The sequence below is a fragment of the Notothenia rossii genome (genome assembly GCF_949606895.1).
Source record: "Notothenia rossii genome assembly, chromosome: 3".
In the NCBI taxonomy this organism is placed as follows: Eukaryota; Metazoa; Chordata; class Actinopteri; order Perciformes; family Nototheniidae; genus Notothenia; species Notothenia rossii.
The window spans coordinates 95,989,832-96,004,831 of record NC_136901.1 but is presented as its reverse complement, the minus strand read 5'-3'; the positions used below and the strand labels follow the sequence as shown (position 1 = coordinate 96,004,831).

Genomic DNA, 15,000 nt, shown 5'->3' with positions numbered 1-15,000 from the left:
GAAGAGACAAAATGACATCCAGGCATGGATTGGAGGACTCACATGCTGAAGAGGACGTTGTGTTGAGGACAGACACCAAGACTCTGCCGGATGGTGCTCAGTTCGGTCCGGATGTCTCGCCCCAGGATGTAGGCCGTCCCTGAGGTGGGGGGGAAAAGACCTGTGAGGATGGACCTGAGGACGAGAGGGGGACATATTAACAGAAACTCTCATCTCAAAGACAGCAGCTACAGGGTAACTGGTGGAGGATCCGTTTCTAAACCCTGTCCACTCCTCTCCGGCGTCCCACAGGGCTCTGTCCTGGGTCCACTGCTCTTTTCTCTGGACACTTTTGGCTGTCTTATACTATCCTACTTTCATTGCTTCTCCTACCACAGCATTCTGTCTTTTGTCCGGATCTGAAACCCAGGTGGTCGCATGCATCGTGACATCTGGATGTCTGCTCGCCACCTGGAGCTCAACCTAAACAAGGTGGCGGTCTCTAGTCCTTACTCACATGGTGGTGGTCTCTAGTCTCTAGTCTTGACTCACATGGTGGTCTCTAGTCTCTACTCACATGGTGGTGGTCTCTAGTCTTTACTCACATGGTGGTCTCTAGTCTCTACTCTCTACTCACATGGTGGTGGTCTCTAGTAAAGACTCACATGGTGGTCACTAGTCTTTGCTCACATGGTGGTGGTCTCTAGTCTTTACTCACATGGTGGTGGTCTCTAGTCTCTAGTCTTTATTCACATGGTGGTCTCTGGTCTTTACTCACATGGTGGTGGTCTCTAGTCTTTACTGACATGGTGGTCTCTAGTCTTTGCTCACTTGGTGGTGGTCTCCAGTCTTTACTCACATGGTGGTGGTCTCTAGTATTTACTCACATGGTGGTCTCTAGTCTTTACTTACATGGTGGTGGTCTCTAGTCTTTACTCACATGGTGGTGGTCTCTAGTCTTTACTCACATGGTGGTCTCTAGTCTTTGCTCACATGGTGGTGGCCTCTAGTCTTTACTCACATGGTGGTGGTCTTTAGTCTCTAGTCTTTACTCATATGGTGGTCTCTAGTCTTTACTCACATGGTGGTGGTCTCTAGTCTTTACTCACATGGTGGTGGTCTCTAGTCTTTACTCACATGGTGGTGGTCTCTAGTCTCTAGTCTTTACTTACATGGTAGTGGTCTCTAGTCTCTACTCACATGGTGGTGGTCTCTAGTCTCTAGTCTTTACTCACATGGTAGTGGTCTCTAGTCTCTATTCACATGGTGGTGGTCTCTAGTCTTTGCTCACATGGTGGTGGTCTCTAGTCTCTAGTCTTTACTCACATGGTAGTGGTCTCTTGTCTCTATTCACATGGTGGTGGTCTCTAGTCTCTACTCACACGGTAGTGGTCTCTAGTCTCTACTCACATGGTGGTGGTCTCTAGTATTTACTCACATGGTGGTGGTCTCTAGTCTCTACTCACATGGTGGTGGTCTCTAGTCTTTACTCACACGGTAGTGGTCTCTAGTCTCTATTCACATGGTGGTGGTCTCTAGTCTTTACTCACATGGTGGTAGTCTCTAGTCTTTACTCACATGGTGGTGGTCTCTAGTCTCTACTCACATGGTGGTGGTCTCTAGTCTCTAGTCTTTACTCACACGGTAGTGGTCTCTAGTCTCTACTCACATGGTGGTGGTCTCTAGTCTTTACTCACATGGTGGTGGTCTCTAGTCTTTACTCACATGGTGGTGGTCTCTAGTCTCTACTCACATGGTGGTGGTCTCTAGTCTTTACTCACATGGTGGTGGTCTTGCCGGCCCCGTTGTGTCCCAGGAAGGAGGTGATCTGTCCCTCGTAGAACCCCAGCGTCAGTCCGTCCACCGCCAGCTTCTTTCCGTGGGTGTAAACCTTCACCAGGTTCTCGATGTAGACGCCGGGCTCCAGGTGAGCCGGTTCCTCCTCCATACACACCACTGGGAACAGGAAGTCTCTTTCACAATAAGAGTCTCTTTCACAGTAAGGGTCAAAGGAAGTCTCTTTCACACTAAGAGTCACAGGAAGTCTCTTTCACAATAAGAGTCTCTTTCACAGTAAGGGTCAAAGGAAGTCTCTTTCACACTAAGAGTCACAGGAAGTCTCTTTCATAATAAGAGTCTCTTTCACAGTAAGAGTCAAAGGAGGTCTCTTTCACAGTAAGAGTCAAAGGAGGTCTCTTTCACACTAAGACTCACAGGAAGTCTATTTCACAATAAGAGTCAAAGGAGGTCTCTTTCACAATAAGAGTCACAGGAAGTCTCTTTCACACTAAGACTCACAGGAAGTCTCTTTCACAATAAGAGTCAAAGGATGTCTCTTTCACACTAAGACTCACAGGAAGTCTCTTTCACACTAAGAGTCAAAGGAGGTCTCTTTCACAATAAGACTCACAGGAAGTCTCTTTCACAATAAGAGTCAAAGGATGCCTCTTTCACACTGAGAGTCAAAGGAAGTCTCTTTCACAATAAGAGTCACAGGAAGTCTCTTTCACACTAAGACTCACATGAAGTCTCTTTCACAATAAGAGTCACAGGAAGTCTCTTTCACACTAAGACTCACAGGAAGTCTCTTTCACAATAAGAGTCAAAGGATGTCTCTTTCACACTAAGAGTCACAGGAGGTCTATTTCACAATAAGAGTCTCTTTCACAATAAGAGTCAAAGGATGTCTCTTTCACACTAAGAGTCACAGGAAGTCTCTTTCACACTAAGACTCACAGGAAGTCTCTTTCACAATAAGAGTCAAAGGATGTCTCTTTCACACTAAGAGTCACAGGAGGTCTATTTCACAATAAGAGTCTCTTTCACACTAAGAGTCACAGGAAGTCTCTTTCACAATAAGAGTCACAGGAAGTCTCTTTCACAATAAGAGTCACAGGAAGTCTCTTTCACAATAAGAGTCACAGGAAGTCTCTTTCACAGTAAGAGTCACAGGAAGTCTCTTTCACACTAAGAGTCACAGGAAGTCTCTTTCACACTAAGAGTCACAGGAAGTCTCTTTCACACTAAAAGTCACAGGAAGTCTCTTTCACACTAAGAGTCACAGGAAGTCTCTTTCACAATAAGAGTCAAAGGATGTCTCTTTCACAATAAGAGTCACAGGAAGTCTCTTTCACAGTAAGAGTCACAGGAAGTCTCTTTCACACTAAAAGTCACAGGAAGTCTCTTTCACAATAAGAGTCACAGGAAGTCTCTTTCACAATAAGAGTCACAGGAAGTCTCTTTCACAATAAGAGTCACAGGAAGTCTCTTTCACAGTAAGAGTCACAGGAAGTCTCTTTCACACTAAGAGTCACAGGAAGTCTCTTTCACACTAAGAGTCACAGGAAGTCTCTTTCACACTAAGAGTCAAAGGAGGTCTCTTTCACAATAAGACTCACAGGAAGTCTCTTTCACAATAAGAGTCAAAGGATGCCTCTTTCACACTGAGAGTCAAAGGAAGTCTCTTTCACAATAAGAGTCACAGGAAGTCTCTTTCACACTAAGACTCACATGAAGTCTCTTTCACAATAAGAGTCACAGGAAGTCTCTTTCACACTAAGACTCACAGGAAGTCTCTTTCACAATAAGAGTCAAAGGATGTCTCTTTCACACTAAGAGTCACAGGAGGTCTATTTCACAATAAGAGTCTCTTTCACAATAAGAGTCAAAGGATGTCTCTTTCACACTAAGAGTCACAGGAAGTCTCTTTCACACTAAGACTCACAGGAAGTCTCTTTCACAATAAGAGTCAAAGGATGTCTCTTTCACACTAAGAGTCACAGGAGGTCTATTTCACAATAAGAGTCTCTTTCACACTAAGAGTCACAGGAAGTCTCTTTCACAATAAGAGTCACAGGAAGTCTCTTTCACAATAAGAGTCACAGGAAGTCTCTTTCACAATAAGAGTCACAGGAAGTCTCTTTCACAGTAAGAGTCACAGGAAGTCTCTTTCACACTAAGAGTCACAGGAAGTCTCTTTCACACTAAGAGTCACAGGAAGTCTCTTTCACACTAAAAGTCACAGGAAGTCTCTTTCACACTAAGAGTAACAGGAAGTCTCTTTCACAATAAGAGTCAAAGGATGTCTCTTTCACACTAAGAGTCACAGGAAGTCTCTTTCACAATAAGAGTCTCTTTCACACTAAGAGTCACAGGAAGTCTCTTTCACACTAAAAGTCACAGGAAGTCTCTTTCACAATAAGAGTCTCTTTCACACTAAGAGTCACAGGAAGTCTCTTTCACACTAAGAGTCACAGGAAGTCTCTTTCACAATAAGAGTCTCTTTCACAATAAGAGTCAAAGGATGTCTCTTTCACACTAAGAGTCAAAGGATGTCTCTTTCACACTAAGAGTCACAGGAGGTCTATTTCACACTAAAAGTCACAGGAAGTCTCTTTCACAATAAGAGTCACAGGAAGTCTATTTCACAATAAGAGTCTCTTTCACACTAAGAGTCACAGGAAGTCTCTTTCACACTAAAAGTCACAGGAAGTCTCTTTCACAATAAGAGTCACAGGAAGTCTCTTTCACAATAAGAGTCACAGGAAGTCTCTTTCACAATAAGAGTCACAGGAAGTCTCTTTCACAATAAGAGTCACAGGAAGTCTCTTTCACAGTAAGAGTCACAGGAAGTCTCTTTCACAGTAAGAGTCACAGGAAGTCTCTTTCACACTAAGAGTCACAGGAAGTCTCTTTCACACTAAGAGTCACAGGAAGTCTCTTTCACACTAAGAGTCACAGGAAGTCTCTTTCACACTAAGAGTCACAGGAAGTCTCTTTCACAATAAGAGTCACAGGAAGTCTCTTTCACAATAAGAGTCACAGGAAGTCTCTTTCACAATAAGAGTAACAGGAAGTCACTTTCACACTTAAAGTCACAGGAAGTCACTTTCACAATAAAAGTCTCTTTCACAGTAAGAGTCACAGGAAATCTCTTTCACAATAAGAGTCACAGGAAGTCTCTTTCACAGTAAGAGTCACAGGAAGTCTCTTTCACAATAAGAGTCACAGAAAGTCTCTTTCACAATAAGAGTAACAGGAAGTCTCTTTCACAATAAGAGTCACAGGAAGTCTCTTTCACAATAAGAGTCACAGGAAGTCTCTTTCACACTAAAAGTCACAGGAAGTCTCTTTCACAATAAGAGTCACAGGAAGTCTCTTTCACAATAAGAGTCACAGGAAGTCTCTTTCACAATAAGAGTCATAGGAAGTCTCTTTCACAATAAGAGTCACAGGAAGTCTCTTTCACAATAAGAGTCATAGGAAGTCTCTTTCGCAATAAGAGTCACAGGAAGTCTCTTTCACAATAAGAGTAACAGGAAGTCACTTTCACACTTAAAGTCACAGGAAGTCACTTTCACAATAAAAGTCTCTTTCACAGTAAGAGTCACAGGAAGTCTCTTTCACAATAAGAGTCACAGGAGGTCTATTTCACAATAAGAGTCTCTTTCACAGTAAGAGTCAAAGGAGGTCTCTTTCACACTAAGAGTCACCGGAAGTCTCTTTCACAATAAGAGTCACAGGAAGTCTCTTTCACAGTAAGAGTCACAGGAAGTCTCTTTCACAATAAGAGTCACAGGAAGTCTCTTTCACAATAAGAGTCACAGGAAGTCTCTTTCACACTAAGAGTCACAGGAAGTCTCTTTCACAATAAGAGTCACAGGAAGTCTCTTTCACACTAAGAGTCACAGGAAGTCTCTTTCACAATAAGAGAAACAGGAAGTCTCTTTCACAATAAGAGTCACAGGAAGTCTCTTTCACAATAAGAGTCATAGGAAGTCTCTTTCACAATAAGAGTCACAGGAGGTCTCTTTCACAATAAGAGTCACAGGAAGTCTCTTTCACAATAAGAGTCACAGGAAGTCTCTTTCACAATAAGAGTCATAGGAAGTCTCTTTCACAATAAGACTCACAGGAAGTCTCTTTCACAATAAGAGTCATAGGAAGTCTCTTTCACACTAAGAGTCACAGGAGGTCTATTTCACAGTAAGAGTCACAGGAAGTCTCTTTCACAATAAGAGTCATAGGAAGTCTCTTTCACAATAAGAGTCACAGGAAGTCTCTTTCACAATAAGAGTCATAGGAAGTCTCTTTCACAATAAGAGTCACAGGAGGTCTATTTCACAGTAAGAGTCACAGGAAGTCTCTTTCACAATAAGAGTCACAGGAAGTCTCTTTCACAATAAGAGTCATAGGAAGTCTCTTTCACAATAAGAGTCACAGGAGGTCTATTTCACAGTAAGAGTCACAGGAAGTGTCTTTCACAATAAGAGTCACAGGAAGTCTCTTTCACAATAAGAGTCATAGGAAGTCTCTTTCACATTAAGAGTCATAGGAAGTCTCTTTCACAATAAGACTCACAGGAAGTCTCTTTCACAATAAGAGTCATAGGAAGTCTCTTTCACAATAAGAGTCACAGGAGGTCTATTTCACAGTAAGAGTCACAGGAAGTCTCTTTCACAATAAGAGTCACAGGAAGTCTCTTTCACAATAAGACTCACAGGAAGTCTCTTTCACAATAAGAGTCAAAGGAGGTCTCTTTCACAATAAGAGTCATAGGAGGTCTCTTTCACAATAAGAGTCATAGGAAGTCTCTTTCACATTAAGAGTCATAGGAAGTCTCTTTCACAATAAGAGTCACGGGAAGTCTCTTTCACAATAAGAGTCACAGGAAGTCTCTTTCACAATAAGAGTCACGGGAAGTCTCTTTCACACTAAGAGTCACAGGAGGTCTATTTCACAATAAGACTCACAGGAAGTCTCTTTCACAATAAGAGTCATAGGAAGTCTCTTTCACACTAAGAGTCACAGGAGGTCTATTTCACAGTAAGAGTCACAGGAAGTCTCTTTCACAATAAGAGTCACAGGAAGTCTCTTTCACAATAAGAGTCATAGGAAGTCTCTTTCACAATAAGAGTCACAGGAGGTCTATTTCACAGTAAGAGTCACAGGAAGTCTCTTTCACAATAAAAGCCTCACCTTCTGGGTTTGCCTTCTGGCTCAGGTGGACCTTGGACCTGACGTAGGGCTCCCCCCACCAGTAGGACTTGGTGAAGAGGAAGAACCAGGGCCGAGGGATCCCGTACTGACCTGAGACACAGACAGATATTACTCATAGTCCCATAGTGCTTTGTGTTCCTGTAGTTCAGCTCATTCAGCGTCTCCTGAGGATGTTTCTACGTCTCCCTGTTAGTTTAGAATAATAACATGTGTGCCATGATGTCTGTTACAGCCTGTGACATCACAGAGCCCCCCACTAGGTTTGAAACATGTACAGGTGAAGGTCACTGGTGAAGGTCACAGGTGAAGGTCACTGGTGAACAGTGATGCAAACACAGGTATGGTGAAAAAAGAGAGAACTATTCGAAGCAGAAAAAAACAGCGTAATATCTGACAATGACAGACTTTTCTTTTTGGATATTTTACAAATCACTCCCCTTTCAAACTCTATTCTTGTTATTTTTAACAACTTTTTTTTGTTACTGTCATATAGTATTTTATACCTATTAATAATTGAGTCTCTAATGTCTCATTAATAACTATAATGATCATATCAAGGTGTGCCTTAACCTCACTGAGCTGAGGTTATTTGAGCCTCTCAGGAGAGAGCTCTCTTCCACCTGGTTGGAGAAAAGCTCTTTAAATTCGTTAGCATAGCTAGCTAACCAGATGCTAATAACAACAGATCGCCACTGTGCTTACAACTAAAGACACAGCCTCGCAAACACTGCGGTGTGTACGTCTCCTTATGGGTACTGCAATATTTGAAGAGCTTGAGCAGCGTTCCGGTGCTCTCCGTCACTCCTTTCAGACGAGACATAACCACGTGAAGACATATGGTGAAGACACGTTACGCTCGTGTTGTGTTCAAGGAACCTGTCCTTGGCCATGAAAAATTGGCACTCGCTTGTTTAATTATTTTTTTCTTTTTTGAAGTGAGAAGTTGTCAGTCCGTCAGTCGGACGGACGGACTGACGGACCCCCCCCCACAAAACGAAAACTCTTCGGTTCTCCACGAATTACACAAGTCACCCAAATCAGCGTTAGAAAAGCGGGAGGCGCCGAAAAGCGACTAATTTGCATCACTGGGTGAAGGTCACTGGTGAAGGTCACAGGTGAAGGTCACAGGTGAAGGTCACTGGTGAAGGTCACAGGTGAAGGTCACTGGTGAAGGTCACTGGTTTCCTCCAAAGAGAGTCTCATTCACTATTACCATCTTTACTGTCCACTAAGAGAGAGGCTGACTGGACTAACTTTACTTCAAGATCACATGACAAGAAAAATCACAGGTCAGGGTTAAGAATAATGTTGAGTCTCTTCAGCCGAACGCTTCCACCCAAAAAAGAAAAACACGATAAAGCAAAAATCAAGATTTAAAACGATTGTGCAGAATATATTTAATCGAGGGACGAATCAGAAAATAAAACCTTCTAGTGAGAGAATCTCTAACAAGTGATACGCTCGTCACTTTTTAAAACTGCCTATACTCCTTTTCAGCCATGGTTGTTTACTCGTGGTTATTTACTCGTGGTTGTTTACTCGTGGTTGTGTACTCGTGGTTGTGTACTCGTGGTTGTTTACTCATGGTTGTGTAGTCATGGTTGTGTACTCGCGGTTGTTTACTCGCGGTTGTTTACTCACAGTTGTTTACTCACGGTTGTGTAGTCATGGTTGTGAACTCATGGTTGTTTACTCGTGGTTGTGTACTCATGGTTGTGTACTCATGGTTGCGTAGTCGTGGTTGTTTACTCGTGGTTGTTTACTCGTGGTTGTGTACTCATGGTTGTGTAGTCGTGGTTGTGTACTCGTGGTTGTGTACTCGTGGTTGTTTACTCGTGGTTGTTTACTCGTGGTCGTTAACTCGTGGTTGTGTACTCGTGGTTGTGTACTCGTAGTTGTTTACTCATGGTTGTGTAGTCATGGTTGTGTAGTCATGGTTGTGTAGTCATGGTTGTGTACTCGCGGTTGTTTACTCGCGGTTGTTTACTCACAGTTGTTTACTCATGGTTGTGTAGTCATGGTTGTGTACTCATGGTTGTTTACTCGTGGTTGTGTACTCATGGTTGTGTACTCATGGTTGCGTAGTCATGGTTGTTTACTCGGGGTTGTTTACTCGTGGTTGTTTACTTGTGGTTGTGTACTCGTGGTTGTGTACTCGTGGTTGTTTACTCGTGGTTGTGTACTCGTGGTTGTTTACTCGTGGTTGTGTACTCGTGGTTGTTTACTCGCGGTTGTTTACTCACAGTTGTGTACTCGCGGTTGTGTACTCGCGGTTGTGTAGTCACGGTTGTGTAGTCAAGGTTGTTTACTCACGGTTGTTTACTCACAGTTGTTTACTCACGATTGTGTAGTCATGGTCGTGCAGTCATGGTTGTTTACTCATGGTTGTGTAGTCATGGTTGTGTAGTCATGGTTGTGTAGTCATGGTTGTTTACTTGCGGTTGTTTACTCGCAGTTGTTTACTCGTGGTTGTGTAGTCATGGTTGTGTACTCACGGTTGTGTAGTAATGGTTGTTTACTCACAGTTGTTTACTCACAGTTGTTTACTCATGGTTGTGTAGTCATGGTTGTGTAGTCATGGTTGTGTAGTCATGGTTGTGTACTGATGGTTGTTTACTCGCGGTTGTGTACTCACAGTTGTTTACTCACAGTTGTTTACTCATGGTTGTGTAGTCATGGTTGTGTAGTCATGGTTGTTTACTCATGGTTGTGTATTTTGTTACTTATGAGTTAGCTTAGTCTTCATTGCCCTGCTGTAACACCGGTTCCCCGCTGTGGGACTGACGGCCCGTCTACACTACAGGCATCGAAAAATGCTTTCAACGCTTCGCCCATTCACTTGAATGGGGTGACGTAGAAGATTTTTAATCTTCGCCGAACTGCATTGTGGGGAGCATGGCATGGCTTTGCAAGCATCACGAGCATCTATCGGCATCAAAAGTTGAACAATGTTCAACTTTTGAGGCTCGATGCTTGGCATCAGCCAATCAAATCCAGTTTATGCAAATCCCGCCAGTGCAAGCGCAGCCAATCAAACCGTGTGCAAGCTGGGAGAGCCAGACCGCAGTTCATTTCCTCATATTCCAGACGAGATATTACGGTAGCAAATCACCCGGTTCTTTACGACCAGAACTATTTACCGGGATACAAACCGGAGGAACCAGGCATGGAGGGAGGTGGCAGAGACAGTGGGTGAACCTGATAGTTTTTCGCCTGTTTGGGGAGTTTATATCCAGTTTACTTCGTTTTAACATTGCTATTGCTTTGTATGTCGGGGGCGGAAGATTCATGTGATTGGTTGTTGGTCGCAAAAAATCGCCAAGCTTCAGACACGCCCAGCTTCAAGATTTTTTGATGCCTGTAGTGTAGACGGGCCGTGATGAAGGAACTCTGATTCAGATTCAAAGTGTCTCACCTGGGAACACGGATTCGATGTACCAGGTGAGCAGGCCGTACAGGAAGGAGTCCACGTACATCATGATGATGGCGGTGCGAAGGCTGTAGTCGTCCTCCTCCAGGGGGCTGGACACCAGGTTGCTCCACTGGATGCCCACGCCCTGCTCCTCGAACAGGGAGAAGTATTCACAGCCGAACCCGAACGCCACGGGGGAGAGGAGGCTCTGCGGGGTCACATGTACTCATCACAACACAAACAGCATTTCACCGTACAGGATCTAATCGTACATTCTGTTGTTGTTTATATTTACATGGATATAGCATTTTGCCTTCACCGCAACATTAGCTCATTTATCTGACATGTATATAGTTCACCTCTCTTGCAACAATGCACATTTCTTTGTTAATGTACATTTGTAAAATCAAAATGTTAATGCTATTTTCTTTCCATTTAGGTGTTTACATTTTGAATTGTTTATTTATCTGATTGTTACTGGACAAGGCCTTGTGTTTTGATGCTGCTGTAAAGCAAACATTATCTTATCGTCTTACAAGATTAATGTTCAGTAATATAATCTTTAAATTAGTTTTAGGGCTTATATACATCATTCAATACGATGGCTGGAGGGCGAAGTTCTTACCGCGAAGACTTTGGCCCCGTAGCCGATGTAGTCCTGCCAGGCAACGCAGAGCACGTATGGCAGGTAGAGCGTGAAGTAGATGATGCCGCCGCACGCCGCCGCCAGGTTAGCGCGGTTGAACGCCGTGCTGAGCAGGAAGCACTGCATGATGGTCACTACCGCGAAGGATCCCATGAACAGGAAGACCACGCCGGGGTCGCTGTAGGGCAGCAGGTCCCCCATCTGCATGGAGGACATTTTTAAGATTATAAACTGCAAGGCACCCCCACCACTCTGCACTTTGACACAGCAGAACCACAAGGCCTCAGAGGGGCCGTGCAGCCCCTCTGAGGGCAGGTTCCTTTGGTCAACACTGTTTCTCTGTGAGGGCACCAACACTCTGGAACACAATGCCAATACAGATAAGGAATAACACCTCCTATCATGCATTTAACCACCATCATAAGAACGGGCTTTTAACCAATCAAACATGTGAACCCTTTGAACTGTATCAAGGTATGATAGTGTTACTGCTATTTATTGTTGTACTGCTGTTGTATTCTTTTTAATTGTTTTTATTTCTCTAGTCATGTTGTGTTATTTAACATCTTGCCAAGGACACCAGTTGAAAATTAGCCTGCTGGCTAACACTGGCACGTTTACAGCAATGTGGATTAATGTGCACTGTCCTTTAAATAAATAAACAAACAAACAAGGAACCTGGTTAATGTTTGTAGGGTTACAACAGCTAACAGCTAACGGCTAACTGCTAACGGGTAACGGCTAACAGCTAACGGCTAAGAGCTAACGGCTAACTGCTAACGGCTAACAGCTAACGGCTAACGGCTAACAGCTAACTGCTAACTGCTAACGGCTAACTGGTAACGGCTAACAGCTAACAGCTAGGTCAGGGATCACCAACTACATTTGTCCAAGGGCACACTTTCGCGGGACAGCAATTTTTGAAAGTAATCAGAATACAGTTACAGTTACGTGTCTTAAAAACGTATTCAGATTACTTTTAGAATACTTTTGGAATACTTTCTTTTTCCATAACAGATGGGTATGTGTTGGTGAACAGGAGACACTTATTTTACTGTTTTAATGGCTCATCAAGAACTCAAACACAACATCTTGGTGTCATTCTGGACAGCTCCCTCTCATCTGCACCCCACATAACAAACATCACCCGGACTGCATTCTTTGTACTGTCTTAAACCTTTCCTTAGAATATGTTATGAATTGTAAAGTGTCCTTGGGTGCTTTGAAAGGCGCCCCTAAAAAGAATGAATTATCATTATTATTATTTATTATTATTATCTGAAACTATGTAATAACTTTTAAAACTGTTTCCAGTCACTTGCCCCGTGCATTCAGCAGCAGCAGGCCATTCACTTTGATTTGATCCCGTTATGAAATGTCATAATTTCGACAATAAATAAATGCTACATAAACGTTATCTTGCACATTTTATCTAACCATCTCCGTTTCTAACTTTCAATATATTTTAATAGAGATCTCTCTCTCTCATCTGCATGCGGGGGCGGGGCCTCACAGACACCATCTCTCTCGCCCACAGACATGCTGCAGCGCTGTGCAGTGTGCACACAGTTCTGCCGGTAATCAATATTACATTTTGTGAGGAAACTTTTCCACCAATAATTCCAATAAGTATTCCAAAATGGTGGGGGGCGAACGCAGTAACCACTCCGCCAACACCACAGTCACCCCCGTCGTGCGGGCCGGATGAGAATGTCTGGCGGGCCGGATGTGGCCCGCGGGCCGCCAGTTGGTGGTCACTGAGCTAGGTCTTTAGATTAAAATAAGGAGCCCCTCCCCACGCCTGTCTGAGAGACATTTGGTTAACAAGAACTCAATGGTGCTCTAGGAGGAGATTCAGGGGATAAGGTGTGTGTGTGTGTGGGGGGGGGGGGTTACCTTGGTTGCTGATTGGCTAATGGTTACACAAGACAAAACATCGTTATGACATCATAAGGGGATTTTCATAATAGGTGACCATGTGGAGTTCTGACCTTGAGCAGCAGCACCAGCAGGCCGGCGCTGACCAGCAGGGGCACCAGGCTGCTGAGGAACCAGCTGAACCACAGGATGCCGTTGTTCAGGCCCATGATCCTCATGGTCTCCTTCAGGCGAGCCTCCTTCTCGTACACGATGCTCTTCAGGATGATGGCCACCGAGTACATCCAGGCCAGAGTCATGAAGAGAGGCATGGAGCGGCTCATCACCCGCAGGAAGCTGGACACAAGGACACGGGGACACGGGGACACAAAGACACCAGGACAGAAAGACACAAAGACACAAAGACAACAGGACACCAGGACAGAAAGACACAAAGACAACAGGACACCAGGACACAAAGACACAAAGACACAAAGACAACAGGACACCAGGACACAAAGACACCAGGACACAAAGACACCAGGACACAAAGACACCAGGACACAAAGACACCAGGACACAAAGACACCAGGACACAAAGACACAAAGACAACAGGACACCAGGACACAAAGACACCAGGACACAAAGACACCAGGACACAAAGACACCAGGACACAAAGACACAAAGACAACAGGACACAAAGACACCAGGACACAAAGACACCAGGACACAAAGACACAAAGACAACAGGACACAAAGACACCAGGACACAAAGACAACAGGACACCAGGACACAAAGACAACAGGACACCAGGACACAAAGACACAAAGACAACAGGACACCAGGACAGAAAGACACAAAGACACCAGGACACAAAGACAGGAGGAGGAGACACCAGGACACCCGGGCACAAAGACACCAGGACAGAAAGACACCCGGACACAAAGACAGGAGGAGGAGACACCAGGACACCCGGGCACAAAGACACCAGGACAGAAAGACACCCGGACACAAAGACAGGAGGAGGAGACACCAGGACACCCGGGCACAAAGACACCAGGACAGAAAGACACCCGGACACAAAGACAGGAGGAGGAGACACCCGGACACAAAGACACCAGGACATGTTAGGCAGGTGTATTACCGCTGCAGCTCAAAGTGATTCACAAAATGAAAAAAGCACTTAAAGCATTTAGAAAAAACCAAAGACTATGTTGTACAACCAGACCGATGAGCAATCTGTTTCATTACCATCACTGCCAGTGTGAGGGGAGTTACTCAACTAAGTTACTCACTGCTCAAAGTCAATAGTTACATTGCTTTTAGATTACTCCGTAACATCACCAGATGCACCGTAAATGAGAAATAACAATATATCATTTCATCACATGTCTCTGGTTAGACGCTTGCTCAGTACTGTGGACAGGAGCACCTTGGGGTGAAGCGTCTCAGGGACGCAACGACATGCTGACTGCAGAGGGGTTTGAACCTGAGACCCCCTGATCCCAATACCAACGCACAACCCACTGCACCACACGCCTGCCCCTATATATAGTTAACCTCAGGTCCAGATCAGCACAAATCCTTAATCTAAAGCACGACTGTTTCCCGGTTGTTTGAACATGTGGTTCTCTTCAGCTCAGTTTCAGAACAGCTCCAGGTCAAACACTTCCCGTCTGATGGCCGCCGCCCGCTACCTATTTCTAGCTCAACATGTTTTGGGAAAGACTGCGCTCCCACCGGGGAAACCATGGAAGTGATAATGAAACGGGCCACATTTCCTCCACGATGTTCGCCTCGCCTGTTTCTCTCTGCTCTGAGACAGCTGCGTCTCCTCATCCATGCACTCTGAGTGCAGCGCCGGAGAAAAGAGACCTTTGGTTTATTGATCTGTCCTCCCGTTAGTCAGATGAAAGTAACGAGTGCCATCCTATCAGCTTAGTAAGTGTAATGTGATTACTGCTGGAGCAACAACGCGTTACACACAACTGTAATCTGATTACTGTAACACTTTGTGCGTTACCCCAACACGGCCCTTAATATTGTCCCCTCTCCCTTTAACAGCGTGACTGTGTCGTGCGGGGTTTCCTCACATGTCGTCCAC

The 15,000-nt window shown here is 44.3% G+C and overlaps 1 protein-coding gene across 1 annotated transcript in view; it reads right to left on the bottom strand.

Moving 5' to 3' along the window:
- abca1b (ATP-binding cassette, sub-family A (ABC1), member 1B) overlaps positions 1–15,000 on the bottom strand; it is a 103,348-nt gene that overhangs the window by 35,516 nt on the left and 52,832 nt on the right. Inside the window, exons 14-20 of the mRNA XM_079668401.1 lie at positions 14,990–15,000; positions 13,028–13,250; positions 11,016–11,237; positions 10,394–10,598; positions 6,958–7,068; positions 1,761–1,935; positions 43–174 (exon numbers count right to left, since the gene is read on the bottom strand). The exon at positions 14,990–15,000 is cut by the window's right edge and continues 166 nt beyond it. Of these exons, the coding sequence (XP_079524527.1) occupies positions 43–174; positions 1,761–1,935; positions 6,958–7,068; positions 10,394–10,598; positions 11,016–11,237; positions 13,028–13,250; positions 14,990–15,000 (1,079 nt within the window). The remainder of the gene's footprint in view (positions 1–42; positions 175–1,760; positions 1,936–6,957; positions 7,069–10,393; positions 10,599–11,015; positions 11,238–13,027; positions 13,251–14,989) is intronic.